A 20,082-nucleotide genomic window follows, 5' to 3' on the forward strand; every position below is an offset into this window, starting at 1 on the left:
TCTGACCTTCTTGCACTGCATGTGAAACCTTTTTCTGCAGCAAAGTGCCTATAGGACACAATCTGCTACAACTAATGTGCAGGATGATTTCAGTGAATGTGATTTTCTTTATCTTCAGGGTGAAATGCCACCCAATGTAAAAATTTCAGTAACTTGTTACCGAATGAAGGATCAAGAGACCTCTGATCGTCAGAGCTAGTGATACCCAGCAGAGGGCGCCATTACCATTAAACACCCACCATGTTCAACAGTTGGTAACGCGCAATGTGTGCTGAGGGTTTCCTTTGGCTTTCTTCAAATCCAAACACCTGATGATGACAACAATGATGATGATGATGATGATGATAATGATAATGATAATAATAATGTGGGAGAGTAAAGACTATAGAATATTTTCATCATCACCCCCCCGCACTAAATAGGCACAAATGTGCCCTAAATAAATAAATAAAATAAAATAAAATAAAATAATAAAGAGTAGGAACATGTAGGCCTAGCTACATTTTTGGCCATACGTAGGCCTAAAGGCTTAATGAATTAGTTTTCTTCCTCAACTTACAAACATGGATGTGATATCGACCCAGAGTGACAGGGAGCTCAAAGATATTAGAAAATATTAGAGTAAATGTAAAAATTTGTCAAACACAATTACTTTCACAGAAACATAACACACATCTTTAATAAATGTGTGCTGCCAGGACTTGCCAGGACAGGAATAAATTCTTACCACTGATTCTGTTTTCTGTGTGTGTGTGTGTGTGTGTGTGTGTGTGTGTGTGTGTGTGTGTGAGACAGAGAGAGAGAGAGAGAGAGAGAGAGAGAGAGAGAGAGAGAGATGAGTTGAACAGGTCATAAACACAAACAGGTTTTAGACAGGGGAGTGGTAGGTTTTGGACTGGGATTGAGGAAATGGTTAAGTAAGGTGAAAGTAACAACTCTCTCTCTCTCTCTCTCTCTCTCTCTCTCTCTCTCTCTCACACACACACACACACACACATGCACACACATACATTGCTCTCAAAGAATTTCACAGCAGTTACCAAAGTTCAAATATATTTAAAATGTATTATTGTTTTAAATCATCCTTATTATTATTATTATTATTATTGTTATTATTATTGTTATTATTATTGTTATTATTATTATTATTATTATTATTATTATTATTATTATTGTTGTTGTTGTTGTATTATTAGTATTAATAGTAATATTAATAGTATTATTATTAGTAGTAGTGGTAGTAGCTGTTGTAGTAGTATTAGTAGTAGTAGCGCTTTAATTGTTTAATAATATTTTGGATGATGTGAACGTGTGTGTTTTCATTACAGCAGTGTATAGATTCACAGGATGAATCAGTACACTGGAATTTGGAAGTCCTCTTTTGTTAATTTAATTTTAATTAACTATAAATTCATTAAATGCGTTAAGTATTTCATTAAATATTTGTCCACACAGTAATTATGTAGTAATAAAATGTTGTGACATGATAGGACAGAGCAATTAATATTATGAAAACTAAAAAATACTTCAAGGGGTTTTTGGGGTGGATTTTTGGAGAGTTCATTGGTTCTGCAGAACTGTATTGGCAAATAATTCACAAGATTTAGGTAACAGGGTATATGCAGGAATCTTGAAGTTAATTTTAATACCTTTTTAAGACTTTTTCAAGACCTTCTCAATATTTTTTAATACCTCACCGCCACTTCAAGCTGTAACTAGGAATGGCTCGATACCACTTTTTCACATCCAATACCAATACTGCAGCCTTGAGGATCGGCCGATACCGATACAGATTCCGAGCACTTCAGGTATTTTGGCAATAAGGTAATAAAGTACTTTGAAATCCCGGTGGTATCATTTTAAACCATACCACTGTAAACTGGAGGTGAATGTTATGAAAGACAGACGTGGCTTTAGTGTTGAGGGTTATGTAACACACAGCTCACACCACTTGATTCATCCACGTGGCTCTGCGAACACCACTTGTATAAAGGTAGCTCTCTCTCCAGTTATAAAGATGACAGGCTAATTTGCACTGATATGGTGGAGCAGTGTGACTGGCATGTGTGTCCCTGCTACTCAAACACTTGGTGGTTCAGGCGGCTCCACTAGCATTGCTTTACCACAGGCGAGTTTTCGAGGCAGGGGGGTCTGTGTTTCACCTCTTCCTTTGAGGATTCAAGCTCTATGCCTGTGCCCTGACAGGACCAGAGTATTCACCTTGGGAGTGCTGGAATGTGTAGTCAGGAACATGTAGGAGGTTCAGACACCCTGCGTGTGCAGCCCTTTGCATTCTGGCACTGTACGCATCAAATAGACCCCCTCACATGAACAGCTTGAGATGTAATGCAACATTTACAGGGGCAGTTGGCTGGGATGTCCTTGACTACTCAGTGACACCATATCATCTCTCAGTGACATGGTTTAAGTAAACAAACCTCCCCATTTTTGGACCGTAACTTGCCCATTGTTGCTGTGACTTAATTTCCCAGATCCCAGTTTAGAGGCTAATAGCAGAAAGAGGGGAGCCATAAGCTCTGGCTGTCAGGTTCTGGGGACATTAAAGAGACTTCCTTTAAGCCTCCTGAGTCAATTTACTTAGAATGACTGAGTCTAAAGCCAGCTTTCTTTCAGGCTAACTTTAATGAATTTAAGGAAAGGGTCACTGGAAGGGTTTGTGGCCATAAACAGGGGCTTAAGCATTCTCATTCATTTCATAACAACCTGGAATTTGCATTGTACTTAAGCTAGTATCATTGTGGAGAGGAACTATGAGAAACAAATTAGGCAGCCTCTTGAAAATCTTGATATGTTTAGATGTTTTGAACATGCCTTGTTCTGAGCATTAGACACCCCTTGTGGTCAATGGCATTATGTTAGATGGACATTAAATAGCATTAAATAGATAACTTATCAATCAGTTAACGTTACGTGTGTTAACCACTGGTACTGACTTATTACATTAAATGTGGAGATGATATCAAGGTATCGTGAAGTGTATTTAAGAATCACCTGATTCGACTGTTATCACACCATTGAAAAGCTGTTATCAGTTGTAATCACTCCCACGGTTATAAGTTAGTAGGTCCCCGCTGCACTTTCTAGTTGGTCAGAAGGCTATTATCATCTATTTCTATCATAAGTCTGTCTTGACCAGTCAAATGGGACCCTGGAGCCAGAGCAACCATGATGTGGTATACAGACCAACAGAGCTGGTCACGGAAGAAGGTGGGGTGCCGGATGGGCCAATCACACAGACCTTTACTCCTTCACTTTACTGTTTCACTTTCAAAGTTTCCTACCCTTAGCCATTACTTCTCCCTAAACGTATTCATCATGACAAACCCTTTCCTAACCATAACAGAGACCTTTTCCTACCCTTAACCAAGTAGCTAAAAAAGCTGAACAAATGAAGGCTAACAAAAGTGGCTAAAACTAAAGTTTGATTGGTTGACTGATAAGAACAGTCCCTGCTGCACATTCAGACCCACCAGAATGTGCAGCAGGGACATAAACCTAACCCATACCCATGGGGGTGATTATGACTGATAACATCCATTCAGTGGTGTGATAACCTTCAATCAAGTGATAAGAATCTAACATTTTCTTGAATTTCTTCTCTTTTCATCAGGATGGACCAGCACTTCAGGCTGGTGTTCTTGTTTCAGGAAATGTCATGTTCAAAGTTCATCAGTGAGTTCAGAGACCAAAAACCCAGGATGCTGAAGTTTCTGTCCGACCTGGAGGAGACTGCTGTCCAGCTCGACAGGATGAAGACAGGGGCAAAGATTTCTAGTGTGGCCTTAGCTCCTGTCACAGCTGGGGTGTCTTTAGCTCTGACCTTGGCTGGGGTCGGGCTGGGAGTGACCAGCGGAGTCAACAGTTTAGTCACAGCAGCCACAGAGATTGGAATCAACCTCAAAAATCAAAACAAAGCTAATGAACTCTTCCAGAAGTTTATGGAGGATGTGGAGAGTCTCCAGGCGTGTCTAGAGGAAGTGTCCAGTCAAACATTCACTGGAATTGAGGTGAATAAATTCGACATGGCCCTGGGTGTTGGCAAAGTGCTAGCTAAAGTTGGCGCTGTTGGAAAAGGCATTGATTCCATTGTTGATGCTGCCTCAGCTGTGATTGTAAAAAGTGATGACCTGATCCTAAGTGCTGGTAAGGTGGCTGGCCAGCAAGGTAAGTAATTTCGTAATGTACCCAGGGTGGACTCAGACATCCCAGATATAGGACAAGCAGCTGCCAGAGGGCCTCTTTCTCTTACCAAGTCAGCCAGAGCTGGTTTCATCACACTTAATGCCCTATATATTGGTTTGGACATCATCTTCATCTGTAAAGACAGCATCAGTCTGGCCAAAGGCAGCAAGAGTGACGTCTCAGAGTTCATCAGAGCCAGAGCTGCACTTTGGCGTTCAGAGGTGGACTCATGGCAGAGGATCCATGACTCCCTGTGTCAAGGCCTGGAGACATCAGAGAAGACCAAAACTATCCTGGAGAAGCCATTTTATCCAGAGGAAGATGAATAAACAAAAGTTGAATATTAGCCAGTGGAGTAGAAACCTCCACTAGTTCAGACAACACACCACAACAATTTTGTCACAGGCTACATGACTAATCTAAAAATCAATGAAACATGCAGAAAACAGCTCCATTTCCATCCAAGGTCAAACCTCACTGAATAAAAGATTGTCATGCAATGGTTAATGATGAAATGATCAAGTTACAACAAAATGAGGCTTTATTCCCAAAATGATTAGATAGAATCGTAATATTTTTATTATATGATAGTGGCGGGCCGCATAAAAATGACGTTTGGGCTACATGTGGCCCCTGGGCCATGGGTTGAGTTGCCCTATTCTTAAATCACAAGCCTGTCAATCACTGGTAGTCACCGCCCACAAATTATAAAGGTCCTCCCCTCAGGTCAACAACCCCTTTTCCCTCCACACCAGTGAAACAAAGGAGAATCCATGTGAGTTGTTTATGGACTTTTTTCTGTTTATTCATTTTGATGTATCATGGACTGAAGAGTAACATTGTTTTCTTGTTTAGTACCATGTATGAATACCTGAGTTAGTTCTGTTGGAAGAATAATATTCCAGTTTGTGGATGCATTAATGATGTAAGTCAAATATACTATTTTTATTTTTATTCATTATTTGTTTGATATTCAGAATTGCAACACTTGTTTTTCTTTCTTTTGAATTTCTGTATAGAAAAAAATCATCCACTATATTTGAGTTAAATAAACCACTGAAACGGCATCAAGGATCCTGTGTTTAAATGTGCACACCACATACGATGTTCAGTGAACCACCACCACCAGCAGTTATATAGCTTTTTCACCTATGATAAATGAACATGTAAAACATGAAATTATTCTTGTGTTGACCAAGAATCATCATTTTAAATCATTTTTGGATGTTTACTTTTTTTTTTACCTATTTAAAAATATGTTTTTTGATAAAACGTTTATTAAAAGTGATAAATCTTTATCTTTAACCAAAATGAAAAATTTCTGAAGTTTACAGCATAAAACCCATTCATTTCAATTTCAATTCCATGAATACACTCATGGAAGAGTGTAGGGTTTGGTGAGCCAGGCATCTACGGGTTAACTGTGGTTCTATAATGGCATAATCAGGGGCCATTTACACGACAATGATTTTCACAAAAACGGCAAACTTTTGTTGCGGTTTGGCCATTCGTTTACACGACAACGGCATTATAGGTGCTTGAAAATGCAAACTTTTGAAACCGGGTTCCAGAGTGGAATTTTTTGATAACGCCGCTCTCCCCACACAGGATACAAGGAAATATTAAACTCCAAATAGGAGGAAATGTATTTATGGCTATAAGATCTTTTTTTTTTTTTTTTTCTTTACAGTGAAATACGTATCATTTTATATTTCAAACAATATTTAGAGCAAAAGGTTTGGAATATAGTCTCCAAAGGGGCAGAAAATAATAAATTAATGTGAATAAATAAACAATATACAGCAAATTGCATTCATCAGGACTGCTAAATAGATAATAAATGTATCAAAAAGCAAAGATCAGGGCAGGGACCTGCACAATTTTGGCCGATTAATAATATTTTTTCTTTTCTTTTTTTTTTTTTTTTTTTTTTTGTGATTTAAAATGAAAATCTTAAGGTCATGTTTCCTTTTCAATCACAAACATGGATGTGCTGTTTATCAATGACAGTGGGGTCAAAATGGTCAGAATTCAGTTATTGTTAAACATAACTACAAAATTATGCATTTTACACAAGGCCTTAACGCCCATATAGCCTACATTGAGAGGTACAAGTCCCCCCCAGTGTTCAGGCACTCCAAAAATGTCCCCCCGCCCAAAATATTGCTGGAATATTTTAGAAATGTGTATTGAATAATGGGGTAATGGGGGATATCTGTTCCCCCCAGTGCTGAAATGATGGTTTCGGCCCCGGTTTTACACCTTTTCACACTACACACGTGTTTTTTAAAAATCTAAATTTTACTAGCATTATTTGCGCGCGCGTATGTGTTTGCTGCTTTCCCTGATTCCCGAGTTAATGCTGCCTTAAAGCGCGAGGATTCATCTGTCCATTTAAGTGCTTTTGGTCAGCAATAATAATAAAAAAATAATATGCAGAAAAAATGCGGATGGGGGATACCTGTCAGTTATTATGTCAGTCATTAAAAAACCCAACCACAAAACTGAAACCTGAACAACAGAGAAACATTAATTATTTACGCACTAATACAAATACCTTTGCCATAAACTGCTGCCAGAAAAGTCCATGCCCTCCGCCCAACAAATGTCAAAAGTATTGGAGAACCGGCTAATGAACGCCCCGCTTAATATTTCCAACATCACTTGAAGGCAGCATGAGAGACGGCCTCATTAATGTTGCTGGACCTCTGAAGGTGCAGTAGGTTTTCTTAATTCCCTCGGCTCTTCTCGGTTCTGTTTCCTGTCTTTGTGTAGGAGCTGTCAGTCAGTCTGACAGCTGAGAGCTGAACACCTAAAAACACAAACAGGCGGTAGAAATGGGGCGTGGCTCGAGCTTGAGACGTGGATGAAGGAAAACCAAAGCCAACACACCGCGGCGCTGCGCACGGCAAAGTTTTATTTCCCTCATAAGATTTTTCACACTTTATCCATTTTTTTCAGCCCGCTGTTAACAGATGAACTGTTGTCCAGCCTATGTGGCTTCAAATTTCTACATTTGACTTGTTTTATTCCTCCTGGCAACTACTAAGATGGAAACACAGGAAGCTGACGAGAGGAAACCAGACGAACAGGTGTTTCTTGAAAGGTACACGCACTCTGTAGGCCTTAAGGCGACATGCTGACTGGGGAGGAAGAATGGGCAGAAAAGATTAAGAGTTATCTGTGTAGATTAGATTTGTTACATCGGCGTCTTCACTTCATTTCATATAATAATATCGACAATGATAACATAATATAACAAAATGTAATAGTAACAATTCAATAGGCTATATAAGTAAAATAAAACACAATGAAATTACATTAACAGGCCCATAACATGCAGATGTTTATGAAGCTCTCTCTCTCTCTCTCTCTCTCTCTCTCTCTCTCTCTCTCTCTCTCTCTCTCTCTCTCTCTCTCACACACACACACACACACACACACACACACACACACACATACACACGCGCACCAACGCATATGCACGCACACTCCGATTTCCCGTGTGCGGTCGTCGTACTTTTTTTTCTGGGTGTGTATTTTTCATGAATGTTTTTAATTTTTATTTTCCATGTGTATAAAGCGTGTATCGAAAGATTGTTCGAACAACAATATCGCGTGTAAAAATCAGCAAATATTTGCATTTGAAAATTATTTCTTTGCACATAATATATTTTAGACAAACACTGCCTTTTGTTTTGGGATTTGGTTAGGGTTAGGCTTAGGATAGCCTATATTTTAGCAACCTTCAGTCAGAGTCATTTTCACTCACATAGATGTAGAAGCTAATTCTTGGCTTTTCCAGATCCAGTCCAGATTCATGCATTATCGGGTTTTGACATCAATGTAATAACCCACAGCCCTTTAAATAAATGGATAAATAAAGAAATTCAAAAAAAGCTTTAATTTTGCTAATTCAAACTCCCAAGAGGGTAGACTTGTTTTTTTTTTTAATCCTCAGAAAGAATCCTGTGTGAATGATGTGTTTTATGTTTATGGAAGCAACAATAATAGTGGATTGTTTGTAATTAAATTTCAGTCCTTTCTTATTTAAATACCTGTGGGAAAGTACAAAAAATGTGACATGATAGGAGAGAGCAATCATTCTTATTAAAAGGAAACACTTTTTTTTTTTTTTTTTTTTTTTTTTTAAAGTGGCTGGAGAAGTTTTTTCAAGTGTTGTTTTAAAGAGGAAACCTCACAGTGTTGTTTTGTGTTACAGAGAGGAACTGCAGGAGGCTTTATGCCGTTACATCTCAGATACCTTCAGCTACATGGACACGGTGAAAGAGTTCTGTTATAGGCTTTCAAAATGGATGCTTGAGAGAGAGACAGAGGTGTCTATGATGATGGATATCAAAGACAGGGCTGACAAAATCAACCTGAACTTCAGCCATGTCACTAAGTCTGAGAAGAAAGCCCAGGCCCTGTTTGAATTCACAAAGAGCAAGCTGAGTCTATCTGCAGACAGCAGGCGTGAGGAGCTGAAGAAGGAGCTGGCCACTGTGCTGAAGGACTCTCTGGAAGGCTTGGAGAAGCTCAACTCCTTCCTGGATGCTGTGGAGCGGCTGGCGGTCACCTCGCTGCAGGTGTTCATGGAGGAGAACCAGGTGTTAGAGCTGCCCCGAGGGATCAGCCCTGAGAGAGTTCAGGCTGTCATTACTGCTGCAAGGCTGGTCTGCCCACTGCTCCTTGAGTTTAAGAGAGATGCAAGTGCCTTCTTCCTTCCCAGCATCCACAATGTGGAAGTGCTGGCAGCTTATTTGGACAAATACATATGTATCACCCAGAAAATCTGTGAGAGGTTGGAGAACAGGTAAATGGACATTTCATTCTCACAAAAACAATACAGTTGCATGAAAGGCACCATACAATAAAATTGATAATAATGTTCTCATTCACAGTGCTATAAGTGAGTTTTCACAGAAGATGGTTAAGGAAATGGTGCTTGACCTAACTCTGGATTTGTCTGAGGACAACATACAAACTAATTGTTGTCATGTCAGACAGCTCATTGATATCAGGTGAGAATTCTTCATAAAGAATTTGGAAAGATCTTGTTTGGTGAAGATCATGTCATATCAATTATACTTCACCACATCTTCAAAACAATGGAAAAAATGAATATTTTCACAAGTCTGATTGAACTTCATTTTCAGCTTAATTGCAGTCATTTCAGTTTAAGAAATATACTGTTGGAGGTGCTCTGGTGGGTCACCAGGCAAAATAAACACCCCATACTATTGAGGCTGCAGCAGCCCAGGTTTGATTCTGGCCCCTTGCTGCATGTCATGGCCTCTCTCTGCCCTGTCTGGTCACTCTCCACTCTGCCGATATACTAAAGCAGAAATTCTTGGAAGTCCTGGAAAAATCTTAAAAAGAAAACAAATAATAATATTAATAATAATAATACACTACAACCTTAACAAAATCATTGAGGCCCTGCACAATAGATTGTCTGAGGAAAAGTTCACCTCCTCAGTTTTTTTTTGTTTTTTTTTTAAGAAGTAAAGGAAATTGACACCAAAAAGGCCAATGGACAAACAAGCTTAGCCGTGTTAAAACATGCACCAGCTTAGCTGGTATTGGTGTGAGGAGGAGCCATTTGAAACAGAGGAGACACTGCATGAGAAAATGCATTGATCCATGCGTCACCCCCAGTGCATCCATGTGTTGGGGGTGATCAGAAGGAGCACCTTCAGTGACAGACTGATTGCACCAAAGTGCAAGTCGGAATGCTGCAGGAGGTCTTTTCTCCCTGCTGCAATGAAACTTTTTAAGAGCACTTGGACTAGGTCTTCAATGCATAAGCATTTTCTTTTAAGGGTCTGCATGTATGTTCTTAGATTGTTTTTAACTTCATGTATAAATGTGTGTTGAGATGGCTGCTGCAACAATGTAATTTCCTGTGAAGGATTAATTAAGTACTCATCAAATAGATAGATAGATGGATACTTTATTCATCCCGCAGGAAATACGCAGTTTTTCAGCAGTATCCACAGATTACAGATTAAATAAATGAATAAAAAAAGATTAAAAAAAAAAAAAGAAAGAATAAGATCTGAGTACAACAGAATAAGATCTAATGTTTGATGTTCCATTTTCCATCATGCCTTGTTCTACACAGATGACTAAACGTCCCCTGTCAGGGTATCCGCAGGGTCTTGAAAAGTATTAAAAGGTGATAAATCAATTTTGGGAAAATTAAGACCCTTAAAAAGTATTAAAAAATCTTATCACGACTTTATAAAGTCTTAAATTTTGAAAGTATTTTTTCTGAATTAGCTGTCCAAGAGTTTGATTCCCAAAAACATCGTAAAAGTGTGTGAATTTATTCATTTTTATTAAAAAACAAAGATGAACAGGCACATAAAAAACTAGGCTATTGTGTGTGCGTAAATTGTCTCTGAGAGCGCCAGAGCGAGCGGGCGGGTGGAAATTCAGAAGCGCAAAGTGCGCTCTGGCGCTCCTAGTGCATATTATGAACGCACCGAAATGTTACATGAATCCATGCGTTCAACTTAACTAGGGCCGAATCACGGACGGAATCGCGGAATTAGCCAAATAAAAAGGAATCAATTTTTAACGCGGAATTTGACATAATTTGAATGAAATGCTGTTTTTGTGTGGAATATGAATGTATATCTGGGGAAAATTACATGGAAGGAAGCAAATCTGGGTGGTACAACCCCTCCAGTCGTTTCACCTGCACCTGCACCACCAAGAAAAAAATGACAACTGCACCGGCACCGTTTGAGTCCAAAAGGCAAAGAAACTTTCCAGGCTATAGCAGCGCACTGACATGGATCGTGTAACAAAGCGAAGAGTTGCCACTCTGCTCTATTTTCACTGGCTATCAGCGGCACACTGGCTTAGCTTGTCTATTCAGAGAAGCGGTATCACTTCGGCTTATTTTTCAATCTATGTTATAACATGCATACTACTGCTCATGGTAATTGAATTGTTAGGTCCGTTTGATAATTAATTTACATTTTTAGAACAAATAATAATTTAGCATCTACTCCTTCAAGATAATTTATTATGTTCTACAACTCATAAACATACACTAACACTACATATCGAGTGTTTGAGCAACATATCTCCTCTGTGCTACAAAAGATCCGTGGTAAAAAGTACTCGTTGTGCGGTGTTGTGCGGTGAAGTATTAAAAAATATTGAAAGGGTCTTGAAAAAGTCTTAAAAAGGTATTAAAATTAACTTCAAGATTCCTGCATATACCCTGCCTTTAACATTTTCTTGAATCTCTTCTCTCTTTATCAGGATGGACCAGCACTTCAGGCTGGTGTTCTTGTTCCAGAAAGTGTCATGTTCAAAGTTCATCAGTGAGTTCAGAGAGCGAAAACCCAGGATGCTGAAGTTTCTGTCCGACCTGGAGGAGACTGCTGTCCAGCTCGACAGGATGAAGATGGGGGCAAAGATTTCTAGTGTGGCCGGCAGCTCAGTGGGGGCAGTTGGAGGTGTGCTTTCCATCGCTGGTTTGGCCTTAGCTCCTGTCACAGCTGGAGTGTCTTTAGCTCTGACCTTGGCTGGGGTCGGGCTGGGACTGACCAGCGGAGTCAACAGTTTAGTCACAACAGCCACAGAGACTGGGATCAACCACAAACACCAAAACAAAGCCACTGAAGTCTTCCAGGACTTTATGGAGGATGTGCAGAGTGTCCAGGACTGCCTAGAGGAAGTGTCTAGTCAAGCATTCACGGGAATTGAAGTGAGCAAATTGGATGTGGCCCTGGGTGTTGGCAAAGTGCTCACTAAAGTTGGCACTGTTGGAAGAGGCATTGATTCTATTGTTGATGCTACCTCTGCTACAGTGGTCAAAAGCGACGACCTGATCCTAAGTGCTGGTAAGGTGGCAAGCCAGGAAGGTAAGTCATTACGTAATGTACCCAATGTGGCCTCAGACATTCCAGATGTTGGACAGGCAGTTGCCAGAGGGCCTCTTGCTCTCTCCACATCAGCCAGAGCTGGTTTCATCACACTTAATTCCCTTTTCCTTGGTTTGGACATCCTCTTCATCTGTAAAGACAGCATGAGTCTGGCCAAAGGCAGCAAGAGTGATGTCTCAGAGTTCATTAGAGCCAGATCTGCACTATGGCATTCAGAGCTGGACTCATGGCAGAGGATCCATGACTCCCTGTGTCAAGGCCTGGAGACATCAGAGAAGAACCAAATTACCCTGTTGATTCCTTTTTATCCAGAGGAAGATGAATATACAAAAGTTGAATCTGATCCAGTGGAGTAGAAACCTCCACTGGATCAGACACCAAAAGAAAACCAGGCTTGCATTATACTCTAGGCCAGAGTTGTGCATTTTTGATTAATTCTTAATTAACTGTGGTTCTATAATGGCATTAATCAGTTGACTTGTCTTACTCTGCTGATCATATAGAAATTACTTTTTTCCTCATCTGAGAATTTTATATTGTTTATCATTTAATTGTAAATGTTGATGTTTCACTTTATGCACAGTCCATTATTATTCAGTGATTCATACTGTAGATTCAGTGGATTTTACTTTAGTGACTGGTTGAAGTTCAGATGTTAATGATAATGACTTTGCAAATCACCAACAATGCCTTTTAAAGGAATTACCTGCTTGTCGTAATTCTTCTGATGAAAACTTGTTCAGTGAAACTGTACACACTTTTGTTATTGTTAGTACATATTTTAGTGAAAGAGTGGCATAATCTATTTTTGCAACCCAATGACATACAGTATAGCTGCAAGTTTACATTTAATGTCTTATTTAAAATCATTTGTCCTCAAAAATCATAGAAATAAATCACTCTTTATGCATCAAAAGGTAGTAGTTTTGATCTCAGCGTGAATCTTTCCTTCCTTTCCAAGGTAATTAATATAATTTCACCCAGTCATATTCGCTCTAAGCAAAGTGTGACTAATATGAGAGAAATACATCAGTTTAGCTCAAATAGTTTGTCTCTTTCAGCACTTGTAGTTGTTTTTCCACCTGCAGTTCAAATGTGAAACGGGCCTGTGTAAAAGCCTGTTGACTGTTTTTTTTTTTTTGTTTTTTTTTCCTCCAGAAAGACGATTCCAGCTCTATTTTACTTGGTTTCACATTAATGCAAAAAAAAAAAAAAAAAAAACCAAACAAACAAAAAAAAAACAACAACAACAAAAAAAAGGATCATAGTTTACCATGGTTTCATGATGACTACAGTCACTCTGCTGCTAAGCATGGTTTTACCATAGCCAGCAACGATTTAAAGAGTACAGGCCATGGATGGTATCAGTGTGTCTTACCATTTTTACAGTGAACCATAGGCTGAGTGTTACAGTATTATCATGGTATTACCACCGCTTATCATAATAAAATGCATTATGGTTACTGTTACATTGACCACATGTACCCATGGTTTACCTTATTTACTTATTTATTTAGTACAGCAGAAAAATGAACATGACAGACTGATCAGTACAGATAATGACATCATTATGACAAAAGGACAACATTTAAAGATGTGTATTGGGCTACATGTGTGTGTGTGTGTGTGTGTGTGTGTGTGTGTGTGTGCGCGTCCCTATCACCCATACAGCAACTTTAGTTTAAAGTGAAATATACGTATTATTTTATATTTCAAACAATATTTAGAATAAAGCGTTTGGAATACAGTCTCCAAAGGGGCAGAAAATTGTTGTTGTTGTTATTATTATTATTATTATTGATTGTGATTTAAAATGAAGGTCTAAAGGTCATATTTCCTTTTCAGTCACAAACATGGAAGTGCTGTTTATAAATGACAAAATGATCAGAATTTAGTTACACATATATTGTAAAACAGAACTATAAAATTATGCGTTTTACAGCTCTTCACACTATACAAGTGTTTTTTGTTTGTTTTTTTTTTTGTTTTTTTTAATCATAAATTTTACTATCATTATTGATTCCATTTTGTCCACTGGAACAGGAACAAAAACAAAGCATGGACAAAAAATTGAACCTTTCCAGTTGAGGAGAAACTGAAACAGTTTTGCATTGTAATGTAGCCCAGAGTCAGTGATTACACAATATTTGTGGCAAAAAAAAACAAAAACAAAAAAAAAAACAACAACAACCCCCAATTCATCAGGAAACAAATACTCCTATATAGGAAGTAAAAGCAGATTTGCAAAATTGTGAACAGTTTCAAAAGGAAAACATGAGCTACTCGGGAAAAGGAAACAAGCTGTGGTGGAATAGAACTGACTTGTGGTCAATCAAAGCATCTAAGCTCAAAGAAAGTAATTCCAGCTTTACATCAAGCTCTCTGCCAAGAATATGTACTGGATGGACTTAAACCTACACTTTGCAGACTTCTAATCAAAATTTGGGGTTACACTCACTAACTGTGTCTACATACACATAAAAGTTGCATCATCAGCCTGACAGGAGGGTCAGCATAGCAATAAGTGACAGCAGCACAGCCTACACACAGAAATACTGCACTATTTTGGCCTAAATAGCAGAATTACTAGTGCTGATGCTACTCTCTTCCCTTGGTTATTTTTTTATGTGGAAAAATGAGCCATTGTCATCAGTGGTGTAGTCTACGTGATACGCAGGTATACGCCGTATACCCACTAGAAAAGGTCCCGAATTTCCGTATAACCACTTAAAAATGCGTAAAGATACGTATCAGTATGTTTTTTTGACATAACGTTCACTTTCCTGTTCACCACAGGGGCTTCCGTGACGTTTCGGGGGACACTACAGCTGGAGCTAACGTTAACGTTTCAGAAAGGGAGCCTGTGTGTGTGTGTGTGTGTGTGTGTGTGCGTGCGTGCGTGCGTGTGCGCGCGCCTGCACGTGCGCGCGCGTATACCCACTAGAATAAACTAGACTACACCACTGGTTGTCATAGTAACAACCTGATCTCACAGAAATCCGTGAAATGAGCACAACCTCTTAACAACGCATTGCGTGCTCCTGGCACATAACCTGTTATAATTATGTGTGGCCACCACAGAAACAGCGTCCACTGAAAGTCAATTAGGATCCGTGTCGTATGGCCACCACGCAAACGCTGTCCACTGAAAGTCAATTTCATGTGGGTGGTAGTTCATAGATCCCGGAAGTGCAAATTTAATCAAAATAAAATAATAAAATAAAAAATAAAAAATCGCCAGTTTTCTAGACTAGGCCTACCATATTGACCAGCATAAAAGACGACCCTGATTTTAAGATGACCCCTCTTTTTTAAGACCATTTTTGGAAAATAGGCTACTTTTTATATGGACAAAATCTTGTTTGAATAAAAAAGCCACCGGCCTGCATCAGGCGGGTCGGCCGCGGCACCGGCTGGTACCGCGCCCACCCGGTCAGGTCTGCGGATCTGACAGGTGAGCGGTCAGTGCCGCGGTCGGCCCGCCTGGTGCCATGGCCGGTAGGAGTAGTATCTAACATGGAAGGGCGCAAGCCAGTAATTTCGCCTAGGGCGGCACATAGGCAGAACCGCCACTGTATAGTTTATACTGTCATCATTTTCATATTTTTCTAGTCCACAAAAATCACATTTTAAGCCATTTTGAAATCAATGAACGAAATTTTATTTTAATCTGAAAAACACCGGCGTTACCAAGGCAACGCGCTTCATGCTACCTGGTGACTCCCGGCTTCTCGGCTTCAAAGACGTCACGCCGTGGGTGGTGGTTCATAGATCCCGGAAGTGCAAATTTAATCGGTATTCTGAAAAAAAGGTCTGATTATTAGCCATAACGTTGTAACCACCCAAGGCAGACTCACCACGAGCTATGAGGATGTGTAACGATGGCATGTGTCCACAAGTCCCGTATAATATCAACTTTATTTTAAGAAAACACGTTTTATTTGCGATAGGCTATCATATCACGGAGAAGCACTACATTACCCATAATCCTAGTGTTTATCAGCGACGTGTCTGAATTGACAGCTTTCATCAATAAAGTCAATAAAATCTAATAAAGTGCATGAAAGTTGATAATATGCTGATATGTTACGCCATTGAACACAACCCTTTCAGTCAGCGAAACAGAGCGGGTGGACAAACCGTGGAAACACGTCAAAAATAGCACTAAAGATTTATATAGTCTATATAGGCCTATATATTTTTTTTTCATAACACATCTTTACTCGTGGTATAAACATAGGCTACATGTTAAGGTTATGCTTTTGCTGTTGAAAAACTACCGTATGTATGGTTTTTAAACCTAAATTCACAATGTTTATCCTAACCCGGAAGAGGGGTACCAGAACTACAATTCGTGCAGCGTTGCAACACACAGAGCAGTCCTGCGCCATAGCTTTTGTAGTTCTAAGATGTTATGTCTATTATATGAAGTGGTGATCACTAATTTTGCAATCTTAATCAAAGTTTTTGGGTGTGGGAAGAACGCCTGAATGGTCAGATTTTAATTTTTTGTGTGTCTCAGGTGGCCATATTAAGTTAATGGGAAAATCTGAAATATGAAACATTGAGTATTTTATGGGGAAAAAAAGCTTTGAAATGGTCCAAATTGAAAAGTATGACTGTGTATATGACTAACATCAATATTCTAAATAAATTTGGCCATTACATACCCCCTTAAAGAAGTTTGACTGATTTTATCAAGCTTGGCCCTAAAAGAGGTCTACAGATGTACACCTGAGACAGCCTTGGCTTGGAGCACGATGAAAATCAAACTTTGTCACAGAACAACAATGAAGACATCGTTTGAAAGGTCTTGACCTATGGAGTAACATATCTCAGTGTGAGACCAGTGGGCAGTTCCTGCTCCCCACAAGTGCCCTTTGAACCTTGCACCTGAGACACTTTTAAAGGCTTACAGTGCAGCAACAAAATATGGTAGAGACATGGGGTCAACATTTTTGGAAAGCTCTTGACCTCTACTATCATGTCCGATGGCAAACCAATAGGGGGCGCCACCGACTAGTGTCAAAACATGGAAAAAACATGATTTCACTATCTTAAGAAAAAAAAAAATAAAATCTGACCATTCAGGCGTTCTTCCCACACCCAAAAACTTTGATTAAGATTGCAAAATTAGTGATCACCACTTCATATAATAGACATAACATCTTAGAACTACAAAAGCTATGGCGCAGGACTGCTCTGTGTGTTGCAACTCTGCACGAATTGTAGTTCTGGTACCTCTCTTCCGGGTTAGGATAAACATTGTGAATTTAGGTTTAAAAACCATACATACGGTAGTTTTTCAACAGCAAAAGCATAACCTTAACATGTAGCCTATGTTTATGCCACGAGTAAAGATGTGTTATGAAAAAAAATATATATATCTATAGACTATATAGGCCTAAATCGTTAGTGCTATTTTTGACGTGTTTCCACGGTTTGTCCACCCGCTCTGTTTCGCTGACTGAAAGGGTTGTGTTCAATGGCGTAACATATCAGCATATTATCAACTTTCATGCACTTTATTAGATTGTATTGACTTTATTGATGAAAGCTGTCAATTCAGACACGTCGCTGATAAACACTAGGATTATGGGTAATGTAGTGCTTCTCCGTGATATGATATCGCAAATAAAACGTGTTTTCTTAAAATAAAGTTGATATTATACGGGACTTGTGGACACATGCCATCGTTACACATCCTCATAGCTCGTGGTAAGTCTGCCTTGGGTGGTTACAACGTTATGGCTAATAATCAGACCTTTTTTTCAGAATACCGATTAAATTTGCACTTCCGGGATCTATGAACCACCACCCACGGCGTGACGTCTTTGAAGCCGAGAAGCCGGGAGTCACCAGGTAGCATGAAGCGCGTTGCCTTGGTAACGCCGGTGTTTTTCAGATTAAAATAAAATTTCGTTCATTGATTTCAAAATGGCTTAAAATGTGATTTTTGTGGACTAGAAAAATATGAAAATGATGACATTATAAACTATACAGTGGCGGTTCTGCCTATGTGCCGCCCTAGGCGAAATTACTGGCTTGCGCCCTTCCATGTTAGATACTACTCCTACCGGCCATGGCACCAGGCGGGCCGACCGCGGCACTGACCACTCACCTGTCAGATGGATCCCGCAGACCTGACCGGGTGGGCGCGGTACCAGCCGGTGCCGCGGCCAACCCGCCTGATGCAGGCCGGTGGCTTTTTTTTTTTTTTTTTTTTTTTTTAAAAAATGGTCTTGAAAAAGAGGGGTCATCTCAAAATCAGGGTCGTCTTTTATGCGGGTCAATATGGTAGGCCTAGTCTAGAAAACTGGCGATTTTTTATTTTTTATTTATTATTTTATTTTGATTAAATTTGCACTTCCGGGATCTATGAACTACCACCCACATGAAATTGACTTTCAGTGGACAGCGTTTGCGTGGTGGCCATACGACACGGATCCTAATTGACTTTCAGTGGACGCTGTTTCTGTGGTGGCCACACATAATTATAACAGGTTATGTGCCAGGAGCACGCAATGCGTTGTTAAGAGGTTGTGCTCATTTCACGGATTTCTGTGAGATCAGGTTGCATAGTAATCACTTCACATTAAACAAGCAGGGAAGTGTGTGTTGGTGTCCAGTCAGCTCCATTCAGAGAGAATGAGATGAATAAAGGGGATCTAGAGACTGTGATCCAGCTCTGATTTGAGTGTGATCAGTGGGAACGTATAAATTTGGATCCAAATATTCACAACAATCACATCATCAGGAATGAGATATGTATTGTGAATTTTCAGATTTGAAAACGTTAGATTCATTGTTCACGCTGGCATAAAAAAAAATCAGGTGTTTGTCATATTTGAGGCGATAAAGAAGATCTGATATATGTCACTTTGTACTGGCTGTCTGAATGGAGCCTCTATGACTCCCAGCAGATGGCGCCATACCATTACACAGCTGCCACCATGTTCCACAGTTGGGTCACACACTGTGTGGTGAGGGCTTCAGCTGGCTTTCTCTCCAAACAAGGACTGGTCAGGATTTAGTCAGGAAGCAATGAATGATTCCACTGATCAGACAAGTTTTGTGCCCGTTACAGCAGCTTGTGTGTCTGTTTGTTGACCTTGGATACAAGCAGTTTCCTGTCCATCAACCATCAGCATTGTGAGACTCAACAGCTTCAGTGTCACAATAGCTGGTCATTTTTGAAGTTTTGCAATGTTTTTACCATTTTTTCTGTCACATGTCTCTCTGTCCTTGATGGTGTGATTCAAACACTTCTGCTTTCTGCTGCATGTTCTCAGTAGCATAATGCAGCTTTCACAGAAATCTGCTCAGTACATTTTGATATCAAACTTGGCATTTTGAGAACTATATTTACAGCTAATTAAATTCATTATATTTAAACATCAGATCAGTGATGCTGGACTTACATCTGATTTCTTGCATTTAAAAACTCTTTTCAAAGACATCTTTCAAAAGCATTTAAATCAAAGTGCAATTCAACTGCTCCTCATTTTGCTGTGGACCCTAAAGAACCAGAGTTTGGACCTTTTAGAAACAGCCTGTAGTTTAGTGAAACCCACTGTATTGACAATTAGCATGCAAAAGTCTTATTTCCTTTCCAGCTACAGGCATGAAAGCGATATCTTCTCAGAGTGAAACCGAGATAGTTATCTGACTTGAGATATCATGCACGTAAGAGGACTGTGATAATTAATTTACCAAATTTACTGGCATCAGGCCTTATCACCTCACTTTGTGTTGGCCACATAGCAGTGCTGCATATTTGCATCGAATCTCTAACAGTAAAATATCAGCTTTGTGCATCATTGTTGGGGCAGAGCTCTCATGACTTTGTACTTGTTGGTTGTTCCAGTAGGAGCCACTTGCACACCTACATTTGTTATTTACCACAGCACTAAAGGCGGCATAAGAAGTCTAAATAATCTGGGGTTTGCTGAACCATGCACAACAGATAATG

At 39.5% G+C, this 20,082-nt stretch overlaps 1 protein-coding gene and 1 pseudogene across 2 annotated transcripts; both read left to right on the forward strand.

Annotated features, from left to right (window-relative positions):
• The first annotated feature begins 3,680 nt into the window (after positions 1-3,680).
• LOC115363367 (apolipoprotein L3-like) lies at positions 3,681-4,576 on the forward strand (annotated as a pseudogene).
• Positions 4,577-4,808: 232 nt separating this feature from the next.
• Positions 4,809-13,079, forward strand: LOC115363361 (uncharacterized). Of its 2 annotated transcripts, none has more exons than XM_030057533.1 (4): positions 4,809-5,128; positions 8,426-9,019; positions 9,108-9,227; positions 11,485-13,078. In XM_030057533.1, exons 1-4 carry the CDS (start codon positions 5,124-5,126, stop codon positions 12,464-12,466), a joined length of 1,701 nt encoding a protein of 566 aa, XP_029913393.1. In that variant the 5' UTR covers positions 4,809-5,123; the 3' UTR covers positions 12,467-13,078. The 2 variants fall into 2 exon arrangements, with proteins under 2 accessions (XP_029913393.1, XP_029913392.1); XM_030057532.1 differs by lacking the exon at positions 4,809-5,128 and adding an exon at positions 7,196-7,309 and having other exon boundaries at positions 11,485-13,079.
• Positions 13,080-20,082: the final 7,003 nt, after the last annotated feature.

Source organism: Myripristis murdjan, chromosome 8, assembly GCF_902150065.1.
Source record: "Myripristis murdjan chromosome 8, fMyrMur1.1, whole genome shotgun sequence".
Classification (NCBI taxonomy): domain Eukaryota; kingdom Metazoa; phylum Chordata; class Actinopteri; order Holocentriformes; family Holocentridae; genus Myripristis; species Myripristis murdjan.